A 22,167-nucleotide genomic window follows, 5' to 3' on the forward strand; every position below is an offset into this window, starting at 1 on the left:
ATATGCAGAGTACATTATGTGAAATGCCAGACTGCATGAAGCATAAGCTGGAACAAGACTGGGGGAGAAATATCAATAACCTCAGATATGCAGATGACACCACCCTTAAGGTAGAAAGCAAAGAGGAACTAAAGAGCCTCTTGATGAAAGTGAAAGAGGAGAGGGAAAAAGTTATCTTAAAACTCAACATTCAAATAAACTAAGATCATGGCAATCGGTCCCATCACTTCATGCAAATAGACGGGGAAACAATGGAAACAGTGAGGCTTTATTTTCTTGGGCTCCAAAATCACTGCAGATGGTGACTGCAGTCATGAAATTCAAAAACACTTACTTCTTGGAAGAAAAGCTATGATCAACCCAGCTGCTGCTGCTGCTGCTGCTAAGTCGCTTCAGTCATGTCTTGACTCTGTGCGACCCCACAGACGGCAGCCCACCAGGCTCCTCCATCCCTGGGATTCTCCAGGCAAGAATACTGGAGTGGGTTGCCATTTCCTTCTCCAACGCATGCATGCATGCTAAGTTGCTTCAGTCTTGTCCAACTCTATGCGACCCTATGGACAGCAGCCCACCAGGCTCCTCTGTCCACAGGATTCTCTAGGCAAGAATACTGGAGTGGATTGCCATTTCCTTCTCCATGACCAACCCAGACAGCACATTAAAAACCAGAGACATTACTTTGCCAACAAAGGTCCATCTAGTCAAAGCTATGGTTTTTCCAGTAGTCATGTATGGATGAGAGAGTTGGACTATAAAGAAAGCTGAGCACTGAAGAATTGATGCTTTTCAACTATGGTGTTGGAAGAAGACTCTTGAGAGTCCCTTGGACTGCAAGGAAATCAAACTAGTTCATCCTAAAGGAAATCAGTCCTGAATATTCATTGGAAGGAGTGATGCTGAAACTCAAACTCCAATACTTTGGCCACCTGATGTGGAGAACTGAGTCACTGGAAAAGATCCTGATGCTGGGAAAGATTGAAGGCAGGGGTAGAAGGGGAGGACAGAGGATGAGATGGTTGGATGGCATCACCCACGTGAAGGACATGAGTTTGAGCAAGCTCCAGGGAGTTGGTGGACAGGGAAATCTGGCATGCTGCAGTCCATGGGGTCGCAAGAGTTGGACACGACTGAGGGACTGAACTGAACTGAAAGAGGAAGAACTCACCTGTGGCCATACATCTTACTTCTTAAAAAAAAAAAATCTATAGAGTATATCAGACATCCTTGCTAGACACCATACCTCACTGTCATTCAGCGGCAGAGAATCTGCCCAGGAAGTACACTCTATCTTTAGTTCAATCACATCATCCTTAAGGTGCAGGGTAGGGCTCTCTCCCTTCTGCAAATTCTTGCCCTCCCATCCCTAGTTTCCAGTCCACCTTCTCTGTCCACCTTTCCATTCACTCATTCCTCTCTGCCCCGCCCAGAAATCGTGGCTTTGCCCATTCTTTCTAGTTCTAACTTTCCCGCCCCAGTAGTTCTTCGCCAATCGGAGACGTAATTGTCGCTTCCCTCCCGACCTCTTAGTGACTTTACAAGAAGGAAGGTTTCTGATTGGTTTTTCTGTAGAAAGAGCCCGCCAATAACAGACAGACTTTTTTGGTTCAGAGGGTCAGGCAGTATTTTCGCTGATGATTGGTTGGGGTGGCCGAGACAGGAAAATGGCAGCGAGCTCCTCTATAGTGTCGGTGGCCGCGACGGCTTCCTCGGTGCCGGTCCTGCCATCCAGCTGCGATTTCTCAAATTTGCGGGAAATTAAAAAGCAGCTGCTACTTATCGCGGGCCTCACTCGGGAGCGAGGCCTACTGCACAGTAGCAAGTGGTATGATGTCGGGGTCCGAGGGGCCCAGGGTTGGATCCTCGGCCTTGGGGGGCTGGGGCTGATTCAGTTTGTGTGGCTGTTCCAGGTCTGCGGAGTTGGCCTTCTCTCTCCCGGCATTGCCTCTGTCTGAGCTGCAGCCGCCGCCGCCTATTACAGAGGTAACGACGTGTTCACAGCGCGTGCTCCTCAGCATCAGAACAGATACTGAGTGCCCTGTCACCAGAGGGGAGCACACTGTTTAGCAGGGATGTTTGTAGAGGGAGTTCAAGCCATTCACAGAGATGGATATTTTAAGCAATTTTATCTGTATGTGTTTGCTAAGCTTAGAAAGACTTGGTGCTCCAACTTAACCTTTTGGAGGAATTTGTAAATAATGCTTGCTTAAGATTTCAGCCTTTTAGATTTTTACAGCTCTACCTCGACAGTATTCATAACGTGGAGAAGCATCGAAGGTTTTTACAACAGTGCGAAACTGATTTTGGATCCAGAGGGTTCAGGGTTCAAATCTCAGCCATACTAGTGACTTTTGACAGTTTACTGAATTAACCTCCTGAGCCACAGTTTCCTCATCAGTAAAATGCATATAATAGTATTTACTTTATGGGGATACTGAGAGAGTTAAATGAGATATGAATACATTTTATGTATGATCTATAGTACATATGTTTACATAGTCTGTGTAGTCTGAAAGATTTTTGTCATTATCCGTTGTTTTTCCTGAAGATGCCATTTCTTGATTCCACTCCTCCTCCAACCACACACACACACACACACACACACACACACACACACTTAAAAGCAGTAAATATTCATTAATCCAAAAGGTACAATGCATGACATATATACACTACCATGTGTAAAATATATAGCTAACAGGAAGATGCTGTATAACACAGGGAGCTCCACTCAGTACTCTGTGATAAATAGAGGGATGGTATGGGAGAGTGGGAAGGAGACTCAGAGGGAAGGGAATGTTTACTTATGGCTGATTCACTAATGTTGTACAACAGAAACTAACACAAAATTATAAAGCAATTATATTCCAATAAAAAAAAACCATCCAAACAAACAAAAATGACACAAAAAATGTATAATGCAAGTGAGAGAGGTGGAAGAAGAAATAACCAAATGATGAGTATATGTGAAAAGGACCACCAGAATCCTAACTAAGCCTTAATGGCCACATTTAGTACATGTTCATCCAATGAAGAAAACATGAATATAATTTTGGTTCCAGTTTTGTGCTGGCAATATTTGGGCAGGAAGGATGAAGAGAATGAAATTATTAAAGTTTTAATCAACTTATCCCTAGAATTTGAGGGAATTGTATGTTTTTACCTCAAGCATGTATCATTTAATTTTTTTACATAAAGAATGTAGCTGTGTTTTTTGCTTTTACAGTACTAATATGTCAAAACTTGAAGACCAAAAAATACAATTAATTCACAATATATTGCATTTATGTGGACATTTAAAAGTCTGGAGAAGGAAAGGAATGTCAGATATTAATACTAAATACTTTTCATGACTTTTTTACTTTTTCCTTATATCATATGTATATTATTGGCTCCATTTTACAGATGAAGAAGTGAATACTCAGAGAAGCTAAGTAAGTTCCCTACTAACATCTTGAATCCAGGAAGTCAAGGAGTCAGAATTTAAATCTAGCTGCCTAACACTAAAGCATATGCTACTTCCCACTAAATTTGTAGAAACAATACAAATTTCTGAGTGCTGGTTTAGTTCTTTAAAGTTGTTTCCCCAACTTTTTATTTTGAAAGAATGTACTGTTACCTTATTCATAAACTAATAAATAAGTATTGGGTTTTGGGGAGGAGGAAAATAATTATTGTTTCTTACATCTTGAATTTAATAAATATGCTTCTTGGATTTGAACTTTTGTTATCCTGTTCTTAATCATTAACATAAACTTGTCTCTTTTTTAGGAAGATGCCCAGGATATGGATGCTTATACCCTGGCCAAGGCCTACTTTGATGTTAAAGAGTATGATCGGGCAGCACATTTCCTGCATGGCTGCAATAGCAAGAAAGCCTATTTTCTGTACATGTATTCTAGATATCTGGTGAGGGCTGTTTTAAGATGTCATTCTGTTATCAGCGGAGCATCCATGTTTAGAATCCCAATAGAAAAAATTTAATCTTTAATAATTTAGCAATGGTCTACTTGGTGAATGTACTTTATAAATAAATAATAATAATAAAGAAGACATCATAAGAAAAGTAAAAAGAATAATGGTATGAAAGAAAATATAAAAATATTGACAATATTCATTACTGATAAAGGCAGGGGGCAGTAGACCATCTATTTCAGGAGTAAAACTTTATATAGTTTTGGCATTGGTTGAAAATCACCTGTGGCTTTGGTTGTGGCTATGGGTGAAATTTGCTGCCCAAAGCCACTGGGAGCCTCGGCTCACCACCCACTCCTCTGTGTGGTGAGGTGAAACCCAGGCCCTGACAGGTGTGGACTGCTGCTCTGGGCATGTGTGCATGCTGTGTGCTCAGACGCTGTCGTGTCTGACTCTTTGCGACCCCATGAACTGTAGCCTGCTAGGCCCCTCTGTCCATGGGATTACCAAGGCAAGAATATTGCAGTGGGTTGCCATTTCCTCCTCCAGGAATCCGACCCAGGGATTGAACTCATGTCTCCTGCTGCTCTGGGCAGATTATGTCAGTTTGAAATACAATGCCCAAATAATTCTTGAAGAAACTTCACTTGTCCAGTAGAAATACTTGAGTATGTGTACAGGGATATATGTACAGAGCTGTTCATTGAAGTATTTTTTGTAGTAGGCCAAAAAATTAAGAACCTAAATAACTATTAGTCAAGAAATTCATTGTTAATTTTTGCCTGAAGTTTTCTTTATTATAATGTTGCGAAATGATCTAGTCCAGGGCTCTCTTGAGAAGTAATTCTACTCTAAGCAAGACCCTAGGATTTCCCTGGTGGTCCAGTGGCTAAGACTCCCTGTTCCCAGTGCAGGGGGCCTGGGTTCGATCCCTGGTCAAGGAACCAGATCCCTCATGCTACAACTAAGGGTTTGCATGCTGCAGCTAAAAATCCCACATGCTGCAGCTAAAAAAAGATCCTGCATGCTGCAACTAAGACCTGCTGTAGCCAAATAAATACAAAAATACTTATTTTTTTTTAAAGCATATTTTTCCCTTCATTTATTTATGTATTTATCTAGTGTCAGTATGGACTCAAGGTTACCTTTTTTTTTTAAATTGTTTATAATTCATTATTGTACTTTATTGTTTTGGTACTCAAATTATTCGCAGTGGGAGCCCCTAAATAGTTGTTTAAAATTAGTGACCAATAGTAGATTTCATTTTGGACTTGGACACTTTAGGTCAATTCAGGCTGCTAGTTTTAGAACAGGTTTCAGAATAAACTGAAAAAAAGATCTACTAACTGATTTTCTCTTACAGTCTGGAGAAAAGAAGAAGGATGATGAAACAGTTGATAGCTTAGGTATGAATTTCTTTCTCTTACCTTTTGGACTAAAGCAGAAGTTGCAAATTCTAATTCCTGTAGGAGCCAGGCAGGTAATATAAATGTGGGAAGTGGACTGAGGAGACGTCTGCAAGCTGGAGAGCACAACTGACTGGTTGTCACCCAGCTGCCTCTGAGGGCTCCCTTGTGGGAGTGTGGGCTTGATTTTGTCAGGGGCTTTCTTCCCTTGGCCTTACCCTGTTCCCTGCTACCTGAACCTGGAAATTTAGATTTTTAGTTGAGGCTTCTGATACTTAAATATTGATAATTAAACTCAAAATTTTAAAAACCCGTGTGGACCTAACAGAATATAACTGCAGACCAATTATCAGTTGCAGTTTCTGTAATAAAGTAAATGGACTGTGTAAGATGTCATCGGCCATTGGTGAATGTTGGCTGGAAGTTCTAGTTGTAACTTTGGTTGACACCAAAGGGAGTATCTGAGTCTATAAAATAAAAAGCAGCAGTCTACCCTTAGGTCAGAAACTCTGTTTCTTTCCTAGGCCCTCTGGAGAAAGGTCAAGTGAAAAATGAGGCTCTTAGAGAATTGAGAGTGGAGCTCAGCAAAAAACACCAGGCTCGGGAACTTGATGGCTTTGGCCTTTATCTGTAAGTGTTAGAGTAATTTGGAACTTCTGAGAGAGATTCTTCTGAGTAGATGGGAGATGTTATTAACTTCTGTGATCATTCCTTTCTTTTCTAGGTATGGTGTGGTGCTTCGAAAGCTGGACTTAGTGAAAGAGGCCATCGATGTGTTTGTGGAGGCTACTCATGTTTTGCCTTTGCACTGGGGAGCCTGGCTAGAACTCTGTAACTTGATTACTGACAAAGAGATGGTAAATTTGAGATAAACTATATGAACAATCTTTTGCTTCAAGTCTTATGTAATTCTTTAATAAACGGGTAGGGGGAGAAAAATTTTGCTAAACCTTTCATTATAGCTACCTCTTTGCTCCCTCTCCTGTGGTCTCTTTCACTGTTGGGATTTAGGTCTTTATTTGAAAGACTAATGTCTAGCTCTTGTTTGGTAGATGCTGTTGGATTGGCATCCAGTTGTGTTAGACTATCTTTTCATATTCATGCTTTCAGATTCAAGTTTTACTGTAACTTGTTTTCTAAACTAAATGCTATTATAGTTTCCTAATTCCAAAGATGCTATAGGAATAATTTCTCTTAAATCAAGAATTGTATTAAAAGCATGTTTAATGTCTCTTCTGAACTGTCATAGGACTGTTAAGATTTAGAAATTTGTTAATTAATGAAATAATGTATATGAAATTGCTTTCTAAACTGCAGTTGTTTTATTAGTCATTGTTAGAGAACAATGTCTACAGAGTTGTCTACAGAGTTTATTTTGCTGTTCTTCAGTAGTTAATAGAAGCAACAACATACTTCCTTTTGTTGACTCTAAGGGACCAAGGGCTGGTTGATTTCCCTTAATAATGATACATGCTACTGAATTTGAGTCTGAAATCTTAATCTTGGTTTACTTCTATTCACTTATCTCTAACTGCCTACCACACTTTCATTGAAAATTTGTTTAGCTCTGAACTTAAAATATGTAAAACCACATTTCTCATCTTGCCTCTTCAGTTCTCTTTCTTCCTCTCAACCTGATGGACTCTCAGTTACATCACTCCTTCTCAGAATGTACTCAGTCTTGATGCCTCAAAGTCATATTTTGTCTCTTCCCTTTTTCTCATCTCCCTTTATCTAGTCAGTCACCAAACATTGCCATGGTTTCCTTCTTGTCTGCATCTCTTTCTCTTGGTTCCCTTTGCCATCTTGGTTATCGTCTCAAAACTAGATTACTTAAAAGTAATAAATACTTTCTATCTAGCTTTCCTATTTTTGTACTTCCATTTCCAAGCTATCTTACATACTGTTTCCAAACTTATTCTTAAAGCACTCATGTCATCATGTCCTTCTCTTAACAAAAATTGCAGTGTTTTCACTTTGCATCCCATTTCTGGTTGTAGCATAGCACCCACTCTTAGTTCAGTCTTTTTTTTTCCTACAGCTTCCCAACACATAGCCTCCCCTCAAACTGAACTAGTTGTCTCATCCTGTTTACCTACACTCATGACTTTTTCCTCTGTTGTTACCCTTACCTCGAATGTTGTCTTTTTTCTCTTCCTCTCCCCTTTTCTATTCAGTTTTTACCCATCCTCCAAGACTCACCTCAAATCCTATCTTTCCGAAGCTAGACCATTCTTCCCTATTCCCCCTATTATGTTTGTGAGTCCTATTCACTTAATTGAACAGCATCTCAGGTGGTGCTAGTGCTAAGGAACCTGCCTATCAATGCAGGAGACATAAGAGATGCAGGTTTGATCCCTGGGTTGGGAAGATCCCCTGGAGGAGGAAATGGCAGCCCACTCCAGTTTTCTTGCCTGGAGAATCCCCTGGACAAAGGAGCCTGGTAGGCTGCAAACCATAGGGTTGCAGACTTCAACTTGACTGAAGTGACTGAATACGTACACACACCTGTTCATTATTAGGTGCTGTAATAAAATTTTGGTGATAAATTCTGTTAGAAAATAAAGATAGTTCCTTGATGTTCATTTGGGAGAGAGGTCAAAGTATATTAAGTATTTCCCTCTGTCTCCTGCTGCCAGCTGAAGTTCCTGTCTTTGCCAGACACCTGGATGAAAGAGTTTTTTCTGGCCCATATATACACAGAGTTGCAGTTGATAGAGGAGGCCCTGCAAAAGTATCAGAATCTCATTGATGTGGGCTTCTCTAAGAGCTCATATATTGTTTCCCAAATTGCAGTTGCCTATCACAATATCAGAGGTGAGTGAATAAGGATAACAAAGTACCATCAAATCCTGAAGGTAGCACTGTATTGTTTTCTGAACTCTGTCTTATTTCTGCAGATATTGACAAAGCCCTCTCTATTTTTAATGAGCTAAGGAAACAAGACCCTTACAGGATTGAAAATATGGACACATTCTCCAACCTTCTTTATGTTAGGGTGAGCTGCTTCCTTTGCTTGGACTTGATTAAGCTCTTGTGCTTTGAATCTCCTGGGTTGGATTGTCACCTCATAGCATTAGATACAAGAAAAATAAGGGTTTCTTTTTCATGCATAGATCATCTTTCTTTTCTTTCAGAGCATGAAATCTGAGTTGAGTTATCTGGCTCACAACCTCTGTGAGATTGATAAATATCGTGTAGAAACATGCTGTGTAATTGGTAAGAGTCATTTTTTTCTTTCAAGATTTATCTTTATTGTAAGTAATCCAAATAACAACAATATAAAGTGTCAAAAAAAAGGAGGGGGGGCAGTTCTCTGGCAGTCCAGTGATTAGGACTCTGAGATTCCACTGCAGGGGGCATGGATTCAACCTCTGGTCAAAGAACTGGGATCCTGCCAAAAATAAAAGTATCAAAGGTAATAAAATTATATACAGTAGAATGTCAAGGATCACTGTAATCCCACTCCCAAGACTGTTGGGTGGATACAACTCCAGAATATTTTTCAGTGTAAATAGTAAAAATGGTATATGTGCAGGTATGGTTATTTACAAAAATTGTGTCATTATATACACTGCTTTGTAATGTCCTTTTTTTTTAACCTAAAATATATCTTTTTCCATCTTTTCATGGTATTACATCTAGAGTTGTATTATTTATGATGGCTATGTAGTATTTTATTATATAGATGTGCCTTTTTTAAATTTAATTGACTTTCTATTGTATAAGTTGTGGCTAGTGTTTCTCTTCAAGAAAGTTAGAGATACCAAGGGAGCATTTTATGCAAAGATGGGCACAATAAAAGACAGAAGCGGTATGGACCTAACAGAAGCAGAAGCTACTAAGAAGAGGAAGCAAGAATACACAGAAGAACTATACAAAAGAGATCTTCACTACCCAGGTAATCATGATGGTGTGATCACTCACCTAGAGCCAGACATCCTGGAATGTGAGATCAAGTGGGCCTTACTTGAAGCATCACTACGAATAAAACTAGTGGAGGTGATGGAATTCCAGTTGAGCTATTTCAAATCCTAAAAGATGATGCTGTGAAAGTACTGTACTCAATAGGCCAGCAAATTTGGAAAAGTCAGCAGTGGCCACAGGACTTTAAAAGGTCAGTTTTCATTCCAGTCCCAAAGAAATGCAGTGCCAGAGTATGTTCAAACTACCACACAGTTGCACTCATCTCACATGCTAGCAAAGTAATGCTGAAAATTCTCCAAGTGAGGCTTCAACAGTATGTGAACCAAGAACTTCCAGATGTTCAAGCTGGATTTAAAAAAGGCAGAGGAACCAGAGATCAAATGGCCGACATCTGTTGGATCATAGAAAAAGCAAGGGAATTCCAGAAAAGCATCTACTTCTGCTTTATTGACTATGCCAAAGCCTTTGACTGTGTGGATCACAACAAACTGGAAACTTCTTCAAGAGATGGGAATACCAGACCACTTTAACTGCCTCCAGAGAAATCTGTATGGAGGTCAAGAAGCAACAGTTAGAACCAGATGTGGAATGACAGACTGGTTCTAGATTGGGAAAGGGGTACGTCAAGGCTGTATATTGTCACCCTGCTTATTCAGCTTTTATGGAGGGTACATCATGTGAAATGCCGGGCTGGATGAAGCACAAGCTGGAGTCAAGATTGCTGGGGAAAATATCAGTAACCTCAGATATGCAGATGACACCACCCTTATGGCAGAAAGCAAAGAGGAACTAAAGAGCCTTTTGCTGAAAGTGAAAGAGGAGAGTGAAACAGCTGGCTTAAAACTCAACATTCCAAAAACTAAGATCATGGCATCCGGTCCCATCACTTGTGGCAAATAGATGGGGAAACAGTGGAAACAGTGGCTGACTTTATTTTTCTGGGCTCCAAAATCACTGCAGATGGTGATTGCAGCCGTGAAATTAAGAGATGCTTTCTCCTTGGAAGAAAAATTATGAGCAACCTAGACAGCATATTAAAAAGCAGAGACATTACTTTGCCAACAAAGGTCCGTCTAGTCAAGGCTATGGTTATTCCAGTGGCCATGTATGGATGTGAGAGTTGGACTATAAAGAAAACTGAGCACAGAAGAATTGATGCTTTTGAACTGTGGTGTTGGAGAAGACTCTTGAGAGTCCCTTGGACTGCAAGGAGATCCAACCATACCATCCTAAAGGAGATCAGTCCTGGGTGTTCATTGGAAGGACTGATGTTGAAGCTGAAACTCCAATACTTTGGCCACCTGATGTGAAGATCTGACTCATTTGAAAAGATCCCGATGCTGGGAAAGATTGAGGGCAGGAGGAGAAAGGGACGACAAAGGATGAGATGGTTGGATGGCATCACCGACTCAGTGGACATGGGTTTGGGTGGACCCTGGGAGTTGGTGATGGACAGGGAGGCCTGGCGTGCTGCAGTTCATGGGGTTGCAAAGAGTCGGACATGACTGAGCGACTGAACTGAACTGAACTGGACTACAAGCAGATCAAACCAGTCAAGGAAATCAGTCCCGAATATTTATTGGAAGGACTGATGCTGAAGCTGAAACTCCAATACCTTGGCCACCTGATGTGAAGAACTGACTCACTGAAAAATACCCTGATGCTGGCAAAGATTGAAGGCAGGAGAAGGGGATGACAGAGGATGAGATGGTTGGATGACATTACCAACTAGATGGACATGAGTTTGAGCAAGCTCTGGGAGTTGGTGCTGGACAGGGAAGTCTGGTGCGCTACAGTCCATGGGGTCGAAAAGATTCAGACACAACTCAGCGACTGAACTGACTGAGTGTTTGTTAATATACAAAAATTACTTTAGGAAACATCTTTGTATGTATGCATTTATTTTTGTTTGTTTATGCAACTATTTCTTTTTCAATTTTAATTTTTACTTATTTACTTTTGTTACACTGGGTCTTTGTTGCCCTTCATGGACTTTCTCTAGTTGTGGCGAGCAGCGGCTACTCTTTGTGGTGCACAGGCTTCTCATTGCGGTGGCTTCTCTTGTGAAACACAGGCTCTAGGTGCACAGGCTTTAGTAGTTGTAGCACATGAGTTCAGTGGTTATGGCTCACCGGCTCTAGAGCACAGGCTCAATAGTTGTGGCACATGGGCTTAGTTGCTCCTCGGCATGTGGGATCTTCCTAGATCAGGGTTTGAACCCGTTTCCCCTCCACTGGCAGGCAGATTCTTATCCATCGTACTACCACGGAAGTCTTTTATGCAACTCTTTCTGTGTAATAAGTTCCTTGCAGTGAAATGCTGGATCAAAAGGGTGTGCATTTTAAACTTACTAATATTACTAAAATGTTTGTAAGAATTTCCAATTCTATGAAAAAATATGAGATTACTTCTTTTTTCTATACAAGGGTGTCTCAAGCTTGGCTCTGTTGACAGTTTTGGTTTTAATTTCTTTTTCGGGAGGCTGTCCTATACACTGGGGCTTCCCCAGTGGCTCAGTGGTAAAGAATCCACCTGCCAATGCAAGAGCCTTGGGAGATACAGGTTCATTTCCTGGGTTGGGAAGGTCCCTTGGGGAAAGAAATGGCAACCCACTCCAGTATTCTTGCCAGGATAGTTCCATGGACAGAGGAGCCTGGCAGGTTATAGTCCATGGGGTCGCAAAGAGTTGAACACGACTGAACGACTGAGCACACATGCATGTCCTGTACACTGCAGGATGTTAGCAGTATACCCAGCTTCTAACCACTCAATGTCAGTAACCTCCTTCTGCCAGGTGGGACAACCAAAAATGTTCGCAGGTGAAGCCAAATAACCTTTTGGGGTCAGAATCATCCTCCATTGAGAACTGTGGTCCCATGTATTTGGTCACCCTAGGGTAGCGTGATAATCAATTGACACAAATAGATGAATGGCCACTCTTGGATAAAAGTAACCTTGGTTGTTTGTGATTGAAAGCCTAAGTTTCCTGGAGATGAAAGACCTTGTTCCTGGGTCTTTGGTGACATTGTTGTTAATAAAGTGATAGAATTTCAGTTCAGTTATTCAGTAAGTATTCCAGACCTTGAAGAAGTTGTAGTCTAGTATGGGAAAGAAACATTAAAAAAAAAAAATCCTAGACCTGGGTTTGATCCATAGGTTGGGAAGTTCCTCTGGAGAAGGGAATGGCAACCCACTCCAGTATTCTTGCCTGGAATCCCATGGATAGAGGAGCCTGGTGGGCTGCAGTCTGTGGGGTTGCAGAGTTGCACACAACTGAGCAACTAATAATAAAACGACAATGGAAACATAGGTAAGAGGAACAGATGACCTTTTCAATGTCAGAGCATTATGAGTGAAGCATAAAGTCCATTAAGGTGAGGATGGAATTCCAGTTTATTCAGAAAACATTCTTTCAACATATTCTGAATACCAAGTACTGTAAAATGTGTTGCAGTACATACCCCATTACCTACTGAGGAAGATCAGTAAGAAACAATGATATAGTGGGTTGAGTGTTATGATTGAAGTAAGCATAGGATACAAAGAGAGTACATAGGACAGATAGCTAGCTAATCCAGTCTAATCTTAGGGAAGGCGTCTTGAGAAGGTGAGATCTGAAGGAGTGAGAGTTGACTAAGGGAGAAGATGGATTGACTTGGGAGGGGTATTGCAGTGCAGAGAAGTGTGAAACAGGCAGTGATCCTGAAGCGCTGTGTGGGAGGAGGGGATGTACAAAAGGGGCCAGATCTTGAAGAGCCTTTTATGCTTTGCCAAAAGTTTGGATTTTATTCTTAAGGCAGGAAAAGTCTTCTGATGGATTTTAGACCAGACAGTGATAAACTTTTTCAGATTTTCATTTTCAAATGATAACTGGAGACTGTGCTGGGAAGATTAGCTAAAGGGCAAGACTAGATGCAGGAAGACCAACAAGGAGGCTTTTGCAATAAACCAGTCTAGAGATGAGCCTAAGCTGAGGTATTGGCAGGAGGAATGAAGAGAGGTGATTAGACTTAGATGTTTAGGAATTAGAACAAATAGAAATTGATGAATGGGTAACTAGATTTACAACAGTGTCCTTTACCTGAAGAAAGGAAATATAAGTAGGGGAGATACTGTTCTTTTTTAGCCTACTAACTTAAAACCAGTTAAAATCAAAGGAGGCATACATACGAAGAGTAATGCTTTAGGAGTTTCTGGGGTTTTATTTATTTATTGTTTGGCCGTGCCACACAGATTATGGGATCTTAGTCCCCCTAGTGGAGAAGGCACTGGCGACCCACTCTAGTACTCTTGTCTGGAAAATCCCATGGATGGAGGAGCCTGGTGGGCTGCAGTCCATGGGGTTGCTAAGAGTTGGACATGACTGACTGACTTCACTTTCACTTTTCACTTTTATGCATTGGAGAAGGAAATGGTAGCCCACTCCAGTGTTCTTGCCTGGAGAATCCCGGGGATGGAGGAGCCTGAAGGGCTGCCGTCTCTGGGGTCGCACAGAGTCGGACACGACTGAAGTGACTTAGCAGCAGCAGCAGCAGTTCCCCTAGCAGGGTTTAAAGCCAGGCCTTTGGCAGTGAGAGCAAGGAGTCCTAACCACTGGACTACCAGCGAATTCCTGTCTGTTTTTGAAAATAATTGATTAGTAAATTTTTAAAATTTATTTTTATTTTTGGCAAACTTCTTAATGAACTGTTTTTGTTTTCTCTTCAGTATATCTGTGCATGCGTATACACTCGGTTGTGTCTGACTCTTTGCAAACCCTTGAACTGTGGCCCACCAGGCCCCTTCATCCATTGTATTCTCTCAGCAAGAATACTGGAATGGGTTGCCATTTCCTCCTCCAGGGAATCTTCTTGACCCAGGGATCAAACTGGCATCTCCTGCATTGCAGATAGATGCTTTACTGCTGAGCCATCCTGTCCTTTGCCCCCAGTATATCTGTAATGCCTAACAAAGTTCCTAATATATGGTCAATAAATGTTTGTTGAATTCAGCCCACCTATTTTAAGAATAAGGAACGTTAGATAAGATAAAAAGTATATTTCAGCTTCCATATTACAGCCAATTCAGAGGAATTGAAAGGAGTAAAAAGGGTGGAGAGAGAAGAAACTTGAGGACCTGAAAGAGAATGAAACAGTAGAGTGATGAATAGAGTGATGGCAAGAAACCCCCACTTATTTCTTGCTTCTGATTTTATGTCTTGATGTGAGTGGAATGCTTCCTTTTGCATCTTTTCTGGAGTTCTAGTCTCTGAAGGCAGCTTTACACACACACACACAAATATATATATATAATGAGTGTGTATATATATATATATATATATAACTGTGTAGCATGGTGAAGATTTGGACTCTGGAACCAAACTGCCCAAGTTTAACTCTTGGTTTTGCTATTCACTAGCTGTGTGACAGTGGATTTAAATTCTCCTCATCCATAAAGGGATTTATCAATAGAACTTTTTCCTATGTGTTTGTTTTAAGGATTAAGTAAATTAATACATACAAAGCACTTATAACAATGTTAAGTTGCCCAGCACATTGTAATTATACAATACATTGTAGCTGTTCCAACTGGTCAGAAAAGGTCATCTACTTAATCTTTGCACAGAACTTGCCTATTCTGACTTACTTAGCATCTCTTTTGTCATCCTGACTCCTTTAGTAGCTAAAGCTTATACTCCTGCTACCACTGCTTCACTTCTATTCTATTACAGAAGTTAACCCTTGGACAGTCTGCTTAAAGTTTGGTTATTTTTCTGTATCTGGTTCTGAGTTAGTGACAGAAGCAAAGCTATCTTTATGTACATAAAGACCTCCCATCTTTTTTCCCAGACGAATATCAACTTGAATGATCTTATATAATACAGACAGTTGTTATAAATGATTTCTCCTGAATCAAACTGACAGCTGAATCTAGACAAACTTTTTAAAAAAAGACAAACACATATAGAAATAGTATTACTTGTTTTTTTACCAGAGTGGAATCATAAAATTTCTCGCAATTTGTTTTTTCCATTTGACAGTTTATCATGATCTCTGTAAGTTAGTATATGTATATATCTAAATCCTCCCTTTTATTTAGTTTATGCACATACAGTTTTTACATAAAGGAGGTGTTTTGTTTTTTTTTTTCCCCTCACTGCACCCTTCACCCTTTAAAATACTTGGGTTAGCATGTTCTGGTACCAAATGAAAAATATACATACACATATGTGGGGTTCGGGCTTCCCTGGTGGCTCAGTGGTAAAGAATCCTCCCGCCAGTGCTGGAGAGGCAGGTTCAATCCCTGTGTGAGGAAGATCCCCTGGAGAAGGAAACGACAATCCACTCCAGTATTCTTGCCTGGGAAGTCCCATGGATAGGGGAGCCTGGTGGGCTACAGTTCCTGGGGTCATAAAAGAGTCGAACACGACTTGTTGACTAAACAACAACGATGCAGGGTTTAATGGGCTGTTTGCTTACAAAAATAGGATCATACTGTACCCATTTCTCTGCATTTTACTTTTCTCATTCAACAATATCTCCTGAGAAATCATTCAGAAGTCTTGGTATATCTCTGATTTTTTTCTTCTTTTTAAAATAATTGAGGTATAGTTGATTTACAATATTATATTGGTTTCAGATATACAACATAGCGATTCTGTACAGATGATCATACAATTTTTATTTTTCATTTTTTTTAATGTGCTATATATCACATTGATTAATTTGCAGGTATTGAACCATCCATGTATCCCTGGGATGAATCCCACTTGATCATGATGTATGATCCTTTTAATGTATTATTGAATTCAGTTTGCAAATACTTTGAGGACTTTTTCGTCTATGATCATTAGTGATATTGGCTTGTAATTTTCTTGTTTTTGAGATATCTTTGGTTTTGGTATCAAGGTGATACTGGCTTTGTGGAATGAGTTTGGAAATATTCCTTCCTCTAATTTTTGGGAATAATTTGAAGAAAAATAATTGTTAGCTCTTTTCTAAATATTTGATAAAATTCATCTGTGAAGCCATCTGGTCCCAGACTTTTGTATGTTGGGAGTTTTTTTATTACTGATTCAGTTTTATTATTGGTAATTGGTCTGTTTATATTTTCTATACCTGTTTTAATTTTTGGAGATTATAAATTTCTAGGAATGTGTCCATTTCTTCTAGGCTGTCCATTTTATTGGTATATATTAAAGATAGCTTTATTAAGGGATAATTTGTATACCATAAAATTTACCCATTTTAAGTTTACAGTTCATTGAGTTTTTGCTAACTTATTAAGTTGTGTAACCATAATCATAATCCAGTTTAGAAAATTCTATCATAACCCAAAATTCTCTTGAGTCTATTTTAAGTCAGTCCTACTCCCATCCCCAGGAGATCTGCCTTCTGAGTGTGCAGTTTTGCCTTTTCTAGAAATTTTAAATGGAATCTTGGAATATTTAGTCTTATTATGTGGCTTTCTTCACAGAGCTGTTTTTTGAGGTTTGTCCATGTTGTAGCATATGTCAGTAGTTCTTTTCTTTTTACTGCCAAGAAGTATTTCATTGTCTGGATATATACCACATTTCATTTATGCATTTACTAGTTGAGACAAGTCAGATAGTCTTTATTCCCTTTCTTCAAATACATTTTTTAATAGAATCCTAAAATCTTTCATATACTCTTTTTAAGACCAGTGATAATAGAACTTCCTTGATTCTTGTGGAAGAGAGGAGTTCAGAATTCTACATTTTTAACCTTTCAGGTACTTCCTTAGGGACCTTGGAAGATAGTTGGAAAACTACCAATCTGAAGCATACTCTAGGAATATCTTACCCTTTATTAAGAAAATATATGTATAAATGCTAATAATCCAGAGGAAATACAATGAAGAAAACTTTTGTGGTGTTAGGAAACACTTTTTAAAAAAAAAAAACCAGAATGTGTGATATTTTCCAAGGAAATGATGATATTGCCTATACAATTTGGCTCTTCTGCAAGGACTTTGGGGGAATGAGTTCATGCCTACCCTGTGAAATGCTGCCTATTTTAGTGACTTATTTTAATCTTTCTAGTTGTTCACATATTTTTTTTTCCAATCAGGCAATTATTATAGTTTGCGTTCTCAACATGAGAAAGCAGCCTTGTATTTCCAGAGAGCCTTGAAATTGAATCCTCGGTATCTTGGGGCCTGGACGCTAATGGGACATGAGTACATGGAAATGAAGAATACATCTGCTGCTATTCAGGCTTATAGGTGAGGTTTTAGTTGGAGGGTGAGGTGGAGCAGATTGCTGTGATTTTAAGAACCTCTGGGAAGATCACTTGGAGAAAGAAATGGCTTCCCACTCTAGTGTTCTGGCCCATGGATAGAGGAGCCTGACAGGCTACAGTCCGTGGGGTCCAAAGAGAGTCGGACACAACTGAGCAACTGACACTTTCACTTTATTGAGTCTGCAAGTCGCTAACTTTGATTCTGCCTCCTTACCAGTTTTCTCTTCCATTTCTTAGGCATGCTATTGAGGTCAATAAGCGGGACTACAGAGCCTGGTATGGCCTTGGGCAGACCTATGAAATCCTTAAGATGCCGTTTTATTGCCTTTATTATTATAGACGGGCCCACCAGCTTCGGTAAGTCTGACCACTGCCTGATGATATGTTTGTTGTGGGAAGGGCTGACACTTTTCTTTCTCTTTGATAGCTACTGAAGAATCACATGAATGGTTTTGACTTTTGGAGACCTAAGTTTAAACATGCCATATGTTGTTTGGTCATTTTTATGTAGTGTATTCTACTAATATGTTAATAGCATAACTGTGGGGACTTCCCTGGTGGTCTGGTAGTCAAGAATCCGCCTTGTAATGCAGGGGCTGTGGGTTTGATCTGTGGTTGGAGAACTAAGATCCCACATGTGGAGCAACTAAGCCCAAGCACCACAACTACTGAGCCTGTGCATCACAACTAGAGTCCCTGCACTGCCATGAGAGATCCTGCATGAGGCAACAAAGACCCCCCATGCTGCAACTAAGACCCAAGGCAGCCAAATTCATTAATTAATTAATTTAAAAAGTAGTATAATTGTGAACATAAAATAATATGCGAAGTATTGGATTAAAGCCCATTCCTTTCATGGGTTTGAAACAGTTGTGGTGGTGGTTCCTCAAGGGAGGACTTCAGTTATCTTTAAAGTCTTTGCTCAGGTTTCCTATTTCTCGTTCCTCACAGGCCCAATGATTCTCGTATGCTGGTTGCTTTAGGAGAATGTTATGAGAAACTTAATCAACTAGTGGAAGCCAAAAAGGTACCTGAAATTGGGTTCTGGAGAATTTATGTGGAAACCTAATGTTTGGATGAGGGGTTGAGCTATTGGTGCTTAATTTTCCTTCATTTGTATCTGTCTACGTAGGGAAGTCTGAATATTTATAGGCTCATAGTGTGTATAAAGCAAAGCAGGGCTGACAGAGTGGGAATGTTAATATGTAGCTTGGGCCTCATATCTAGTAAAAATGCTTTGTATTCTTTAAATCTGAACTTCTGGGAGGATTGCAGGACCTGCGTGAGTCATGGCACATGGGGCAATGGTTGAAGTGACTAGTTTATTTATTTCTTTATTGACAGTGCTATTGGAGAGCTTATGCCGTGGGAGATGTGGAAAAGATGGCTCTGGTAAAACTGGCAAAGTGAGTGAAAGAGTGAAATGTTAGTTATATTTCTGTTGGCTTCTCTGGTAGGTGGATCCTGCATGTTCTAGAGCCTCTTATCCATCATCTACATGAATGAGGGGATGTTCAGTTCAGTTGCTCAGTCGTGTCCAAATCTTCGTGACCCCATGGACTGCAGCACGCTGAGCCTCCCTGTCCATCACCAACTCCCAGAGTTTCCTCAAACTCATGTCCATCGAGTCGGTGATGCCATCCAACCATCTCATCCTCTGTTGTCCCCTTCTCCTCCCACCTTTAATCTTTCCAGCATCAGGGTCTTTTCAGATGTGTCAGTTCTTCGCATCAGGTGGCCAAAGTGTTGGGAGTTTCAGCTTCAGCATCAGTTCTTCCAGTGAATATTCAGGACTGATTTCCTTTAGGATTGACTGACTGGTTGGACCTCCTTGCTGTCCAAGGGACTCTCTCAAGAGTCTTCTCCAACACCACAGTTCAAAAGCATTAATTCTTTGGCGCTCAGCTTTCTTTATGGTCCAACTCTCACATCCATACATGACTACTGGGAAAACCGTAGCTCTGACTAGACTTTGTTGGCAAAGTAATGTCTCTGCTTTTTAATATGCTGTCTAGGTTGGTCATAACTTTTCTTCCAAAGAGCAAGTGTCTTTTAATTTCATGGCTGCAGTCACCATCTGCAGTAATTTTGGAGCCCCCCAAAATAAAATCTGTCACTGTTTCCACTGTTTCCCCATCTATTTGCCATGAAGTGATGGGACCAGATGATCTTAGTTTTCTGAATGTTGAGTTTTAAGCCAAACTCAGGGATGTAGTAGATCTGGAAACTTAGTCATCTTGACTCAAGAGAATGCTAGTACTTTTTGAAGGGGAATTGTTTTCCCATTTGGAAAATTCAAGAACTAATTGAAAGAAATGGAATTTTATGTGAGAGCAGTCTAGAGAAACTAATTTAGGTATCAGTCTCCTCTTAAGCCCCAGGAAAATACAGACTAACTCAGAAATGATAGGGAAAGAGGTTCTTAAATGCAGTTTCATTCCTACCAGTTATTTTCTGGATTCTTACAAAAAATCTGAATTGCTTGGTATCTTTTTGACCTTACTCAGGGTATTACCAGGCAATTTTTGCAATGGTTTGTTATCCAGCTTAAGTATTTACTAACTTTCCCTCCATCACCAGAAGCAGAATGATTTGAAGCTTTGATGAAGTAACCATCACTTCTGGGCACTAATATTATTCTGGGTCCCACTGTGTCATTTATGTCAAAGTTTGTACTTGTCTATATATTGTCATTTTTTGATATTACTTGTGTGCTTTTACTTTTTTTTATCTCTAGCTTGCTTTGCAATATGATTTGTACCTAAAGACCGATTTCTTTTGTAGGCTTCATGAACAGTTGACTGAGTCCGAACAGGCAGCCCAGTGTTACATCAAGTATATCCAAGATATCTATTCATGTGGGGTATGTGTCATTAGCATGAGAATTGGGTTGCTGATCTTATTCTTATCACCTCAGTCATTCCTGCTTTCCTTATCTAGGAAATAGTGGAACACTTGGAGGAGAGCACTGCTTTCCGCTATCTGGCCCAGTACTATTTTAAGTGCAAGCTGTGGGATGAAGCATCAGCTTGTGCTCAAAAGTGTTGTGCATTCAATGATGTAAGTATCAGTACTTTAGTGAAAGACTTGGATTTTAAGTTTGAGGACATGACTTTACTGTGATCTGGGGGTAGAAGGTGGTTAAAAGGGTGAGTGGAGAGGTTACCTTGTTCTGAGGAACTTTGTAAGTCAGTATTTTAGAACCTAGTTTTGAGAATACCTTTGGATATATTTTGATACATTTGCTTGACCTTGTTTCAGACCCGGGAAGAAGGTAAGGCCTTGCTCAGGCAAATCCTACAGCTTCGGAACCAAGGCGAGACTCCCTCCACTGAGATACCTGCTCCCTTTTTCCTCCCTGCTTCACTGTCTGCTAACAACACTCCCACACGCAGAGTTTCTCCACTCAACCTGTCTTCAGTCACACCATAGTTGGCTGCTTTCAAACCAGAACATTGCCAGACCCATATTAAGCCTTATCTCCATGTAAAGAACAGCCACGTCTATTTTTCCAAGGACCTTATTTCTTTTTGTTTGTACAACTCCTTGGGGACAGCTTATAGAATCACCTTCAGAGTAGACTGACAGAAGGAACAGTAGACTGGCAGGAACAGATACTGTCTTTTGCCAGTTTGAAGCACTTCTATCTCCCTTCTGTTTAGAGTGGCTACAGATCTTGGCCTTTTTCCCAGGTCTTTTGGCACCCCCACAAAACATCCCTTTAACAACACTTTGGCACAGGCAAGTCTACAGGAACAAAATTTAAATGCTGCTGGGAGTGGGAGATTTCTTTAGACAGGCAAAGAAGAAAGCCTGCCACTTTATCCTCTGCTGACAGTAGGGCACTGGATACCCTAGGAAGGTCAGGGCACTGGATAGACAGACATGACTCATCATTCTTTGATGTGCTGAGCATGACTACTTTGATATCCGAGATTAGTTTTAAATGGATTCTAGCTGTACTTTTGTTCTCACTAGGAAGACATTCTTCCAAAACATGATTTTGGGGTGTCTCCTAGAAACTTTCAAATTGCAAGTAACAAGTAGAGTTGAACAAAAGGGCAAAAGGACTCACTGAGTGTGGAACTGATGGCCCCTACTCAGGGGAAACATGTCTAGAGTTAGCTATACCCCTACTAAAGCAGAGCAAGGAGACAGGATTACAGAGTTTCACAGATATTTGGGTGTGTAACTTTTGTGACTATACAGATAAGAATAAACTCTTTGAGTCGGTCTGTTTTAATAAATATTTTTGACATAATTGTTTGTGTCTCTTCCCCCCCGCCCCATCTCCAGCAGAATTTTTTCTAACCTTCACCTGTTAGACAAGGTAAAAGGAATCATTTCTGCTGTATTCTTGGAGAGTTTCTGGCCTGTGCTTGTGTGTCCCGTAGGAGGTAATATGCTGTGATTATGTCTGCTGTGATTGGTTTGTACAGTGGATACTATGGGTTATTCTGAGCTCAGGGCCCAGCCTTTCTTGATTCTTTTTCCAGAACAAGTCTGTTACTCATTCATCTCCTAATATATGACACTTCACTTTTTATTAAGGAAGGTTTAGAATATCTAATATCTCTTGAATTCATTTCTTACCAAGATTTCTTGGGTTAGCTGTACACCAGTTGCTGGTCTCTACTGCCATTCCTGTGCAAAGTTCCCAGGGGCCTGGATGATATTTGATT

General features: G+C 40.2%; 1 protein-coding gene and 1 non-coding gene across 3 annotated transcripts; both read left to right on the plus strand.

Moving 5' to 3' along the window:
* Nucleotides 1-1,622: 1,622 nt before the first annotated feature.
* CDC23 (cell division cycle 23) lies at nucleotides 1,623-21,746 on the plus strand. Of its 2 annotated transcripts, XM_006070864.3 has the most exons (16): nucleotides 1,623-1,822; nucleotides 1,908-1,980; nucleotides 3,769-3,906; nucleotides 5,276-5,318; nucleotides 5,843-5,948; nucleotides 6,043-6,175; nucleotides 7,958-8,135; nucleotides 8,219-8,316; nucleotides 8,456-8,537; nucleotides 17,315-17,468; nucleotides 17,723-17,842; nucleotides 18,437-18,512; nucleotides 18,830-18,891; nucleotides 20,270-20,348; nucleotides 20,426-20,545; nucleotides 20,747-21,746. In XM_006070864.3, exons 1-16 carry the CDS (start codon nucleotides 1,632-1,634, stop codon nucleotides 20,915-20,917), a joined length of 1,824 nt encoding a protein of 607 aa, XP_006070926.2. In that variant the 5' UTR covers nucleotides 1,623-1,631; the 3' UTR covers nucleotides 20,918-21,746. The 2 variants fall into 2 exon arrangements, with proteins under 2 accessions (XP_006070926.2, XP_006070928.2); XM_006070866.3 differs by lacking the exons at nucleotides 7,958-8,135; nucleotides 8,219-8,316.
* Nucleotides 4,180-4,306, plus strand: LOC112587185. Its single transcript, XR_003111710.1, has one exon. It is a non-coding gene; the product is annotated as a small nucleolar RNA ACA64 (small nucleolar RNA).
* Nucleotides 21,747-22,167: the final 421 nt, after the last annotated feature.

Source organism: Bubalus bubalis, chromosome 9 (genome assembly GCF_019923935.1).
Source record: "Bubalus bubalis isolate 160015118507 breed Murrah chromosome 9, NDDB_SH_1, whole genome shotgun sequence".
NCBI lineage: Eukaryota > Metazoa > Chordata > Mammalia > Artiodactyla > Bovidae > Bubalus > Bubalus bubalis.

Coding starts and splice junctions, on each gene's coding strand:
- CDC23 (XM_006070864.3), top strand. CDS start 1,632: ATGATTGGTTGGGGTGGCCGAGACAGGAAAATGGCAGCGAGCTCCTCT. Junction 3,907..5,275: donor ACATGTATTCTAGATATCTG/GTGAGGGCTGTT, acceptor TTTCTCTTACAG/TCTGGAGAAAAGAAGAAGGA. Junction 17,469..17,722: donor GCTGCTATTCAGGCTTATAG/GTGAGGTTTTAG, acceptor TCCATTTCTTAG/GCATGCTATTGAGGTCAATA.